We start from the raw sequence: 13289 nt of genomic DNA, 5'->3' as shown, positions 1-13289 counted from the left end.
CGCACATCCCGCCGTACGGTTATCCGTACGCAGACACCAAAGACAAATGTTGTGCTGGTCGATCACTGACATTTTGGAATGGCAGTCTGTGCACCCCTTAAAACCCGAAATCCGGGTAGCAGACAAACTTGCGGCAGAGGTTTTTTTGAAGAAAAAAGAAATGGACAAATGTAGTCAAATGCAGAGTCGAAGACTCAGTGTCGTGTTCCTCACAGCAGTTTGTCGAGCATGTGGTAAATAGGAACTAAGGTATGGGGCGTAGTGACATGATATTTATACCACGCCAAAGTCGCACCTAGAGCTGACGATCAAGCACTGAGCAAGACTGATCGACTGCCGAGTCGAGGTCCACTACGCCCCTTTACAAACGTTTCTGAGCAGCAGAGCTGGATGAGGAATCTGTGGGAGAAAAGCAATCCATTGAAATGTGTCCTGGCCATGGCTGCCTAAACAAAGAGGCTCTCTGTATATGCATATTTGGAAAGATATCTGGGTCTCTAATTGCTGGCCTATACTTTTTGACAGCTGTTTGTTTCCCGCTAGTGCCAAGCCTGCTTTTTGCCAGAGTTCCCGGACATGGTTGTTTAGGGCTGTAGGGACGGGAAGTACCAGCTCTTTGGAAGGTCTTTCCTCAAGGCTATCCATGAGGTTGTATTAATGAATGGCCCTTGTGGGTGAAAACCAACCCAGGGCCTAGAAGATCATTACCACTGTGCACCTGTAAGCTGTGTGTGTGTGGATATTTGGACTCGCATACATATGGTCGAGTTCAGGGGATGTGTCCAGGTTGCTTGTGTCTTTGAAATTGCTTGCCAAATCTGCCAGTCTAGCCTCCTTAGAAATACATTATTCAGTAAAAGTCTAGTTGTCCATTATGGAAGGACTTTAAACTGAAGGGAACCTGGTTTCCTTCCCCGTCTAAAATCGTCTGGAACTGATTGAAAAATTCCATCCTCATCTCGAAGACATATCTCGATGCAGACACCGATACTGATGGCATCTTCAATGGATTCAAGAGGATCCCCATTTGCCCCCAGGGTCGAAAGGAGATTAGATCCCAAAAAACAGCGTTGATCCTATCGGATTCATCTTGGTGCCAGACACTGTACCCGAGCTCTTGGGAGCATAGGACATGTTTTGAGGACCCCCCCCTCCCAACAGCCTTAGAAGGCACAGTGGGATCCTTGTGTTTAAGAGGCGCTGCTGCTCTGCCAAAGTAGCTTAAGAGGAGAAAATAACCTTGTGTCTGTACGGTGGTAAAATATGGTGTCTTGACTTTTTTCAGAGGAAGATGACAATGAATGATGGGAGTTGTCTCTAGAGTCAGAACCTTTTCAATGTTTCCTGCTCCTCTTTCTAGACCTCTCCGAGGACTGCGTTTTCTCGGCAGCTTCCGAGCTCCTACCCTACAAGGATTTGTGAGGATGGTGATTGGGGGTTTGGAAGACGAGCACCCCAGTGATAGTTTGGATGATCTATGAGTGCCTTCGGGGTCATTCACTGGTAAGAGCTGCATTCCACTATGCCATGTTTGACACCTATGCATGAAAAATGTAAGGGAACATGTTCTTTCTACATGTAACACAGAACTTGTCACCTTAGTTTGAACTCAAGAGGTCCTGTTTGCATAGAGGACAGCTCTTTTGTGAAGCAGGAATGCCCAGATCCATTATCTATCACTTTGATCAAAGCTTAGAGTTAATAGCCCTGTGTAGGTTTACTAAAAACAATAGGTCTGTTTTCAAAATATGAACAAAAAGTCAACATGAATTCCAGGAACAGGATTTTTCATGTTCATATTTTTCTGGCTAAATCTGGAAGTCAACAGTTCCAGTGTCTGGATGGGCATTAGGTACAACTTCAAAAGAATCAGATATGTACAGAGGCTCTAACATTGTAAATGCACTGTGTCTGCTGCATTAAGCAGCATATTAAAAGAATCCCTTTGTTCAACAGAATGTCTTTCTCAATAAATGGTCTGTTGACCTGGGCAGGCCTTACACTATTCAAATGCAATTCAAGTTAAATTGTTTAGTAAAATGCACACTGAAAAAGATGCATTTAAAGTGCCAATGGAAAATACATTTTGAATTGCATTCTCTGAACCATGTGTCCCATCCAATAACTTTCAGCGGAACAGCACAGATCAAATGTATATAAAAAGGATATATTAAAATGTACACATTCTGCATAATTTGCGTTTTGTATAACACCATGCATGCAGTGACAAAAGCATAAAGGGTTTCATCACGAGTTGGGCGGTATCTCGGCTGGGATACCGCCCCTAACTTTATTAGCGTTAGCGGATCGCGGGTTGGGCACCAACTGTAAGTCCCCATTGGGTCCGGTGGACCCAATGGGGAATTTTCGGTGCAATTACAGCACACCAATACCGCTGGTGGTAATTGTGCCGAAAATGGGAATTTCTGCAGTGTGTTTACCCCAAGCTCTTAGCTGGGGGTAAACACGCCAGACTCGTGATAGGGTCAGCCCTTAAAAACGGCAGTAATATCGTTACCGCCGCATTTAAGGGCTACTGCCCAACTCGTGATGAGGCCCAAAGACTCCAATACTACTCTGCATGCATTGCAATGTTCTTTTACTTGTTTAGACCATGTTCTGGTGAAATTCCAGGATTCCTAATGGGCTTTGACACCATTACAAAAGAAAGGAGGCGTTATACAAATGTAAGCTCAATAAAAATGTCAAACTCCTCCTTACCTGTTCTCCAGCCTTTGCCAAATCAGCCACCGCCTCTTCTTCGCTCCTCCATGCTCTCCAGAATCGCACCTGCTCTGGTCAGCCCTGAGCTCTTTATGAGACTCTTCCCACTACCCTGTAAATTGCCCTCCATTCCCTCCCCCCAGGTGAATGTGGTTTGTGTGCTTCACACGTAGTTGGAATGTTTGACTGAGAACACGGTTCCTTTGCTGCTACAGCATATGTGTGGAAACTTGGCTTTGCCGGTCGGGCCACCATTGGGAGGCAAGGATAACCTCCTGGATCTCGTTGATGGCTACCTCCTGGTTGGTGTAGATGTTGAATGAGGCTGCAAATTGCTTCATCTATGTTAAGGACCTGGAGTGTAGTTTGGCAATTACTTGTAAGAAGGGTGCGATGTATTAAAACTAACTTTCTTGACTGCCTCCTCAGTATGTATGAAGCTGTGGAAGAACACCACTGAGTCGTTTCTTCACATAAATGTCTTAAGTAGAGCTGCAGAAGGTACTGGGGATTAAGGGTCTGGTTGGAAGAATTTTTGTAAGCTAGCTGTACTGTCACCAGCTTGTCCTGGTTGTGTTTTATGAAGGAGATATCCTAGTGGTGAATGTTCCTCTCAGGCTCGTTTGGTTCTTTGAGGTCGACTGATGCAAGAGCCATCTCTGCAAGATAATGCACTTTTTCTCTTCTCAGATTGGGCCCCAGGATACTCATAAGCTAGACTTACTTGAACCCCTCGGGTAATGTTTCCCCAACATCTGGGCTTGTTGATCCCACTTTTAACTCTGAATCTTATTAAAAGGACGTGGATCAAACATCAGCCAGACAGTATTTTATGGATTTGTGTTCCTTACTTTGGGTCTCCCAAGGGTGTCATCACTTGTTTCCCTAGGGGCCCGGGGGATGGCATCCGCTCCCTGATCCTGACCCTTCAATATGAGAGAGGACCATCTGAGGGGAGTTCGCTCTCAGGGAGACCCGAGGGCATCAACAGAGGGAATCACATATCCTCCTGTTGCCTTAAAGGGTGCTTGCCCAGTCCCCCAGGGCTTAATTGCATGTTACACTCATTTCTTCTCTCGTGAAGGGATGAAGTGCCTGGCCCTCAAATTCCCAGCAGGGAGACTACGCAGGGCACGAGGAAGAGGGTGATGAGGACTCTTTCCCAGGTTACCCAATGTTCACCGCCATCGAGTTAACAAATACCTGGCTTGCCACCTGAAATTATTAGAAATGCTTTTTCCCACACTGTATCTAAGTTGCAAAACTTTGCTTATGAAATTACTGGAAACATTACATCAACTCCTACACATAAATTGTCAAACTCTGCCTTAAGACTTACTAAAGGCATCTCCTCAAACCTGCCTGTAAAATAACACAAGTTGATTTTCCTATTTCGAATGCCGTGAGGAAGATGAGCCGAGTAATGCAGATCACTAAAGCAAGGAATGCACGCTGCGCTCTAGTTGTTGTGAACACATGACTGCAGGTGAAACATTTAAACAAAGGGACCAGCTGAGTAGAGGCACTGACATGAAAGATGTCTATCCACTCAGTACTGAACAAGGGACTGCCAGTAAGAAGCGAGGTCCGTGGAACCAACTGGCTCAGAAGAGGAACAGGGGGAGAGAGACTGCCCAGTCTGTCAAGCTGCAGGAACGCTGGAGTGAAGAGGATGGTGCCTCGAGGCACAGCTGTTTCCGGAGAGCAGCCCTGTGCAACTGGAGTCAAGGAAGGCATGCAGCAGGAGAACGAGACATGCAAGCAGAACAGGATCCATACGGCAGAGGTGGCGAGCCCCAGAGAAGAGACCGGGACACCCGCAGGCGGTGCCCCATGGAAGAAGCTATTCCTGACGCAGTAACCCAGTGTGTCTGGCTGAGGGAAGAAGGGGCACTGGGGCATACAACCAACGGTGCCAAAAGGAAACACAAGTAAAAGTAATTAATGAAATATAACGAAAAGTGCCATACTATTGAAAGAAACCGAATCATATGACAAGAGTCAAAGTTGCAAGTACACGCATTTATTCAAAAAAGGGAGCCGAAGGGAAACTGAAGCAAACAAGCTGAATGAAATGGAATGAAAGGTGCCAAATAATTTATAGAAACCGAATAGGGCCATACCAAGAGACTGTCAAGTTTGCAAGTGTGCGCAGTGCGAGTATAGGAAAGCCTGGGAATACCAGGCAGTCCTAAATTACAGAAATATACATCAGAAAAGAAGTCCTGGAAGGAGAGTTTACAAGGCATTTCAAGGCACAGGTATACGAGAATAAGTGTAAAGACCTTGCAGGAGAGTATACCAGGCATTATATATCATAAGTGTTTGAGGATTTGAAAACAACTGTATGAGAACAAGTGGTTTGGAGACAAACAAGGCCCTGGCATTAGAGTATACCAGGCATTGGCAAACAAGAGGTGTTTATGAAAAAGGCAAGCTCTGGCAAGAGGACATTCCAGGCAAAGGTCAAATTTGACAATGTTATATGAGAGAATCCTAATAAAGATATAACAAGAGATAACCAAGGAGTGTGAATAAAACATATCCCAGAGGAATAGAACGCCTGGCAGAAGAGTATACAAGGCAGTACTTTGTATGTTCATTCTATTGATGTAAAGGAACTCGAAGAACTGCTATTAAGTGAAGAGAAACCCAGGGGAAGGGAATTACCCTCCGGAGCAGTGAGCTATATTTACTTGGAACTTTATCAGAGTTAAACATTTCTTCTTTTGAACATTTGTACACTTTTCAAGGCCAAAGACATTTCCCTTTCACTTTAGACTTGATTTTGGAATGTGAGGCTGAGGCTAGTACTTTGGACACAGGACTTGTTGTTTTGGACATTCTGACAGAGGACCGACCCATTAGTTTTGTTTTGATAAGGAAGATACCTCTCATAGCAGGGACAGAGAGGCATTTCTCCAAACTTGTTTTGTTTAATAAATGTCTAAGTCTTAAAATATGAATCCACTGTGTCCGAGTTTCATTCCAAACCCATCACAATGTAGTTTGACCATTACTCATGCACAGTTATCTCATACTGTTTATTAGTTTGGCAGTGTAGTTTCTCCTTGATGTCCCGTTTCAGCAAGTCACGTCCAACTAAGAATAAACCAAAGAATGTTCCAGGATTTCAATAGTGTCAACAGTTTAGGTGAGTGGTTTGAAGTTGTTCACTCGCTGGGGTGCTTAAGTGTCTCCCACACGTCTTTCCGAAAGGTCATCACCTGTTTCCCTACTTTCTCCTCTTCCCCTTTCTCCACCTCTTTCTTTTCTCTAAGCACCTCCTCCTGTTCCTTCAGATTTTCCTCTGGTCTACCCACCCCCATCACCTGTCTTACAAGCCCCTCCTGTTTTCCCACCATCACCTCCTCTTCTTTTACCTCCTTCTCTCGTTTCTGCATCACCCCCTCTTGTTCTCTTAGCCACTCCAATGCTCCCTCACAACTGTCCCCCGATGCCACTTCAGTCTACACCTCCACCTGCCTCTGCTGTTCCCAACTTCTTCCTCTGACACTCCTAGTCAACACCTTTTCTCTCCCCCAAACCGCCATCTCTTTCCCATTTCTGACCGCCTCCCCTTCCGTCAGGCCAAACAGGCTTGTCCTTTCTGCTCCTCTTTCCTCCAACAAGTTCCTTCTCTACACCTTTCTGCGCTCCGGTCTCCCTCCCTGCTCTGATCAGCCATGCGGCCAATATAGGCTCCTGCCCTGCCTCCGGGGATTGCCTTCCATTCCATCTGCCTAGGTGAAAGTGGTTGTGTGTGCTCTTCAAGGAATGGCATTTCTGAATGAACATGTGGTTCCTTTACTGTGTCAGTAGCCGAGAACCTGCCGGTACTGGATCTGCAGGACAAACATTTATGAAGGCCACCCACATCTTGGATCCCTATAGGTTGTGCGAGTGCCAGAGAGTTGCTGCTGCAGCCACCTGTGTTCTGCGGCTCTTTCTACGTATCTGTGCTCAATATCAATCGTTATGTTGAAGGGGCTTCAAAACGTGGTAGTCCGTGCAGACTTTGTTCTGCTCTTCCTCACAGCTCTCTGCACGGCAGCGGTGGAGGACCAAGTCTGCTAACCTATGTGGGAAAACCCAGATCTAACATGGCTTCCCAATGGGTCTGGCCTGATTGTAGGGTCTTGAGATGGGGATAGTGGATACATAGTAACGGATGACTTCAGGAAACTCATCTCCCTGAAGGAGCCAGTTTCTGCTGGTTGCAACCTTTGACAAGTCCCTGTGATACAGAGGCAATGGTGGGGTAAAATTAGGGGATCCTTCCCGCACTGTCCTTGTGTCCTGCATCATGTAGCAGGTGTCAGTAACCCACATCCACATGGATGTGGACCACATCAGGTGACCCACATCCATAAACCCTCGTAGCATATAAGGGCACTTCCTCACAAACACCTCTTGTCTCTCCAGCAAGAGCAAAAGCTCCAAGATATAGTGGAAATGGCAGAAGCTGTGCAACATAAGACTCAATCTCTAACAACTCAAAACTCAATAAATAAACTAATAAGCCTAAATATAGATTGTCGCCTCTGAGCACATTTTCCTTGAGAGGAATGCCACATTATGGGAGCCTCAAGCTTTGCACAGTGGTGAGAGCTCCATTTTGAGCTGATGGAGAATCTGATGTGGGAATATTCATGAATATCAGGAGCCCAAAAATGCCCAGGTGATAGGCTCTAGTCGATGCTGACAAGAAGCTACCGAAGGTCCTTGTCATTCTGTGTATGGAGTACGTATGACTGGGCGAGGTCTTTAAGATACTGTGCAGAGCCTTGAATCGATAAACAAAAGTTGCTGTGAAGATTGCTCTGTTCCCGCTTTCTCAGAGGTGATAGCCACCAAACATATGCAAGAAAGAGGGAGCAATATACTGGTTCTCTAGTATGGTACATTAGTCACATCTATGTGGCCAACAGAGAGAATGTATGCATATCAGCAGTAAATCTGAGAACAGTTCTGTGTTGGAGAATAAACATGACACGATAAAGTGTAGGTGCTCACCAGTGAATGAAGCACTTGTTGCTGGAAACAGGCTATAGGGATCATTTCCTAGCTCTCGGATTTCTACTATCACTGCATATTCTGTTGTTACGAGCAATCCAAAACAACTGTCCTTTCATCATAAGGGCTGAGTGAAATAACGAGAGCCCCCACACAGTGTTTGGTCACCGTAGTTTCTTATTTTTATTCCATCACAGCACATTGCTTTCTCTGATTTTTATTTAGTTTTCACTTAGTTCAGTTAATCATAAAAGAATAGAAATCCATTTAAGAAATAAAATGCAAAAAACAGGAACCTTTTCCAAACAAAAAGCATAATTTATATGTACAACACAGAAAAAGAGCGCAAGACATAGGAATAACTTTTGGTAAAAGTTTATGTCCTGAATTACAGTATTATAAGTGCTTGGGGATTGACATAGTCCTAAAAAGATCATGCTGCAGATCTGGTCTGAATCCTGGTTTCATGGTGCGGCATGTGTCGAATAGGGAGTCAAGACCCAGGGCTTAACTTTATTTTCATTTTAAGTAAAACCTCTCAAGTAAATGTGGTCTTCATTTGTAATCCTCAGTTTCTTTTCCCTTCAAAACAAATGTTATCAGATTAATAAAATGTTTGTCTTGATGTCCCAAAACATTAGTTCATATTAACAGAACTATCATGTTCAGTTGTGAATTATGTGTTTGAGCGATAGACAAAAACTCTATTTTGCTGTTAATTAATTTATTTTTCCAGGACCTTTTACGGCCCTAACAAAGGCTTCTAAAGATAAACATATGTTTTTCCCTGAGCCAACATGAAAGAACACGGACGAGGGAAGGAGTTACATTAGCGCCATGAGGCCACCAACAATTGGCAGATTAGCACTATAAAAGACCACTTTACGTTACATTACATTGTCCTTGGCAGACGTTAAAACATAAGAAGCGACGTTTGCACTATGGGACATGGAGCATTTTGATTTTAGCCCAGAAGGTATAACCATAAATTAGCCATTTTTGAAGTTCAATTATTTTCGGGATGTTTCTGGAATGCAGGTATGCTGATGAATGCCAAAATACAACAACCTGAATTACCAGCAGCAGATCCACATTGTTTTGAGAAGCCTAGATGATTTCTTATGGTGATTATACAGAGACATCAGCACTATGGTGTGATATTGCACAAGAATGCTTGGAAATCAGAATTTTGTGGGGATGAAGATTCAGAGGGAGCGTCAATTTCAAAAAACGTGCTTCCATATTGAGGGGTTCTATTCATACTGGCATTGCCAATATCAAAAGCAGGTTCATGATGTACTTATTCTTTACTCACATTCAGCATCTACAAACCAGGCCCAAATGCAATATTTTGCTTGGCAGGATTTCAAAATTGATTTTTCTGCTTTTGTAACTTTCCTTGGGAGAAGAATGTATCAAAGCGCTGCTTATCGAACAGTGTTGCCTAGACTAGCAATTAGCAATTTTATCGGAACGTAGGCCAGCACAGTCTTTATAGTTATAGGTGGTGTTTAATGAGGAAGGACATAGGCAGGAGAGGCTCATTATAGAGGGCATCTTGCTTCTTGATTCCAAGGTTCCCTTATGAAGGTTTTGCTGCCCACCTTTGAACTCTTGAAGGCAAGGAACATGATGATCCTAAGCAGTGGCAAAAGACATAGGGTATCTTCTGTCCACAAAACCCAAGTGTACTTCTTAAAAACATCAACAATGGAGTACAGCCAGGGATAAAAGCATGGGTGTTTGCTCCTAATGTGACATCACTGCTGAGGACATTACCTCCCATAAAAAACACGTGCTCATGCCATTCTTTTTTGAAGCTGCTAAGCATTATTGGATGAGTAATAACATGAGGTTGACTAGTTGGGGATTTGACATATTGCATTGTGTGCCAGACAGGTTGGGGTGTGCTCTATTTTGAATTGCTATTTATTGTCTACAGAGATCAAACTGAAAAGTGGGACCAAGGTTGCTGCCTGCAGTGGTCTATCAACCACTGTTAAGATACAGACACTATGGTGAAATGATGGCTGGGTAAAATTGTAAAAACTGGTTACAGATTTGGACTACGGCCCATTTTACATTCTACTCCATACTTCCTAGCGCGACCAAATCTTGATTCTGGAGAAATCTCTTTGTGTCTCAGTTTCTTTGTCTGGTAAAATGCCAATGTCGATATAAGGCAACACATAAAAAAACTGCATGCTTTTTTTATAGCCCATTAATTACAGCAAGTGTCAGTACCTGGTCTATACAAGGGTGTCTTTGCTTGAGGTATAGCTGGATTAACAAGAAGATCGAGGAGTAGGGATTTATTGAGTAACGTGATACGATTTAAAAAAAAGTTACATTTTTGTTTGCCCACCAATTTGGAAAAACCTGCATGTCAAGAAGGTGAGGAGAGGGATATGAAAGAAGCATCACTTCTATGCTTTTATGACAGATAAAACAACAACGGTATAGCCTGCCAAACACAGGAAAAGGAGTTCCATACTCAAAGAGTTAGAACAACTGTTTATAGGTCTGCTGAAGAGCGAATCATGTCACAAACAAAAAAAACGAATTCTGACCACCAGAGGTGGTAAAAGCCCAATTTACAATCTCCCATGTCCTGATTACCATTGTTTCACAATGTAAAAGCAGCACAAGCTAACCGGTGGCAAAACCTATCACTTTGATCTACAATGATGGAGGGAAGGACTTAAAATCCTGCCTGACTCCATATGTTCTCTTCCTGTTGCTAGTTCCTCGCCTTGTCACTAACCAAGACTTTATCAAGCAACAGTTGCAGGGCACCGTGTGAAGTGCATAACTTGGACTCTGCTGAAGTATTGTCTAATGATAACAGTCCTGGATAGCAAGTTATAAACATCATAGAAAGCATTATGAAAACAGCTTAGCAGACACAGACTTGACCACTACTCATCTTCCTTTTGCTTCCTGATATTGAACATGTTTTCAACTTAACACTGTCTGTTTTGGTCAGTGCAATTGTAACTTGGTCTCAATTCGTTCCATGAAATGGTGGCTTCTTGTCAATCCGCATTGCAGGATTTGGACAATGGCACCTTCACATGGTTGCCATTTGTTGCTCTGCTGAGAAACCAATGCCGATGGGTGTCACAAAAGCTCCCAAGATACCGAAAGCCAAGAGCCTGTAGATTTGGAGGACATCTGCCCTGTCCACTCCGCTGAAGGCGTCGGTCCATAAGGCCATGGAAGGGAATCCTTGCAAAGGGTGTTATGGAGTGAAGTCTTAGAAAGGGACTCGTTTAGTCATCTATGCAGATGACCTCTCCACCTTTAGCTTCCTTTTTCTCCAGGCCATCTATTTCCTTCTCCTTCTTCACCATCACCGGGGGCCCATTAGTTGCTGCAAGAAATCAAAAAAACTAAGAATAAGCAGGGGTAGAACAGTGCAATTATCCCATACTTTGACTACTGGAGTAAACTACAGACTAGTGCAAGGCACACCACATTGAGCAATACCTAATATTCCCGACTACATATGACAAAGCAGAGATACGGCAGTTGCAAGGGTCACATCAGGCATTGGCAAGGCCACTAAAATAAGTGATCACCAACTTCAAGTGAGGTTAAGTCTGGTTTCTAAATGCTGTAGATCTGACTGTTATAATAATCAGACCTTGGCTTTACAGAAAGAGAACAGATGAGCAAAAGGTAATCACATGCCCAATGTCATTGCAGAGGATCAAGAACGGAAAAGGCGTATAGACCATGGAGATAGCCTTAAGCTAAATTTAAAGTGGATGTAAAGGTAAGCAAGCACTGAGGTTAGACATTAAGGAGATCGCACAAGAAAAGGTACATGATGCCAAAAAGAACCCTTTTAGTTTAGCAGCATTAATGAGAGCCTTTATGCAGGACAGCAAATGGTTCCAGATTGGTGGTAGTTTGTGGTCTATGTTGGTGTATGGCCTAGGTCCCTTTCCGTTGTCTCACTAGGAACCCCGCACAAACATTTCATGTCTTGGCTTTCAAAATCACATGCATTTTTTCAAAGCCTCCTCCCAGTTGACCAACGTCTAGAAAGTGTGTATTGAAGCCATATAGCTATGAGAGCAAAGCATTAGAGTAAAGTCTGTTCCTATAGCAGAGCGCCTTAGATTTATTACACATGCAGAATACACCTACAGATATACAGCATGTTTCGTCCTTTTGAGACATGTCCTTCTAGGTCACTGTGCCGTGTTATTCCTGTACTTTATCCTGACTGGCTTACAGTGTTTTCACTGACCAATCCTCTTTCTTAAGACCCATCAGAGACGCAAAGTTTGCTGGTGCTTACAAGAGACCCGATGTCTTTAAGGGCCAGCATTCATCATTTGTCCTGTTTTCTCTACAAGAGTTAACATTGCAAAGCTGACTGTGGAAGGTTCACTGGTTGGTGGCATTTTTTAAATTTATTTTAGGGGTGTCAATCCTGCTCTCTTTATGGGGTGAACCTACCAGAAGCACCAATATAAATGGGAAGAGTTGTGCAGTCAGGCACGGGTCCTCCTATGGAGGGAAATGCTGCGATAATGATATGGATCTGCAAGCCTCAGATTCCAAGGCCACGGGCTCAGATTTATACACAGCTGGCTTTGTGAATGGTGCCAGGATTCAGTCCTCTATTTATATCTGAGTGAAAATTCCGAAGAAGAAGCCCACAAAGATTAAAGATGGCTCCCCACCAACATTACATAATAGAAGCAGCCGTCGCATTGAGGCCTGGGTTCCTCAACCAAGCCCAACACATAAAGCTGGGCGATGTATCGAGTTTTTAAAATATATCAATGTATTTTCAAAATAGATATAGGATGAGACAATATTGTTAACATGGAGATATATATATATACACACATTATTCCATATACTACATTTCTTTTATTTACACAGCTGTGTGTATTCTCAAACAGGAAGAGGAACCCTGTCTGAGACCTTTTAATCAATGTCTTATAAATAAAGATGTTTGTGACATCGCACATGTAGTTTATTTATTTAGCATATGTAAGGAGCTTATTTATACATCAAGACATTGTGTTCCAAAATGCCCACAGGGCAAAAGGAAGGCAACAAGGGAACATCAAGACAATGTAATGTGAGAACAGTGATGAGCAAAATACAATACACCAATGATCCTACTAGGCCTTGTGAACATTTGGATCGTACAAGTGCAGAGAGAGAGAGAAGGGGCAGGGAAAAAGGGTAAGTGCTAGAGGTTCCACAGAGGGTTGTAAGCGATATTCAATCAACACTACAGCTAAGTCAATGCATAGTCTGGGATGCTGAGGAAAACCCTTATTGATGTATTTTATGTCCAGTTCAGTACTCTGGATGACAACTCTTGTATAACAACCCCCTCCTAGAATACCCCTGACCCCACTGAGCCAAGGAGTAGGTTTGTTTTGCAAATTGAAAGGTTTATTTGAAAAATTAAACTATATATATATATATATATATATATATCACACTTCTATAAATAAATTGATAATGGATATTACACTTGTGAATATGACCGTGATCAACAATGGATAATGTTACAG

The 13289-nt window shown here is 43.2% G+C and overlaps 1 protein-coding gene across 13 annotated transcripts in view; it reads right to left on the bottom strand.

Annotated features, from left to right (window-relative positions):
• Window positions 1-7899: 7899 nt before the first annotated feature.
• The window catches only part of CHD3 (chromodomain helicase DNA binding protein 3), a 2755261-nt gene continuing 2749871 nt past the window's right edge, over window positions 7900-13289 (bottom strand). For all 13 annotated transcript variants that reach the window (XM_069646310.1, XM_069646296.1, XM_069646309.1 and 10 more), the window contains one exon: window positions 7900-11113. In XM_069646310.1, the coding sequence (XP_069502411.1) occupies window positions 11093-11113 (21 nt within the window). In that variant the 3' untranslated portion in view covers window positions 7900-11092. The remainder of the gene's footprint in view (window positions 11114-13289) is intronic.

This window comes from Ambystoma mexicanum, chromosome 1p, assembly GCF_040938575.1.
Source record: "Ambystoma mexicanum isolate Mex_15411 chromosome 1p, UKY_AmexF1_1, whole genome shotgun sequence".
In the NCBI taxonomy this organism is placed as follows: domain Eukaryota; kingdom Metazoa; phylum Chordata; class Amphibia; order Caudata; family Ambystomatidae; genus Ambystoma; species Ambystoma mexicanum.
This window is presented reverse-complemented; position numbering and strand designations above follow the sequence as displayed.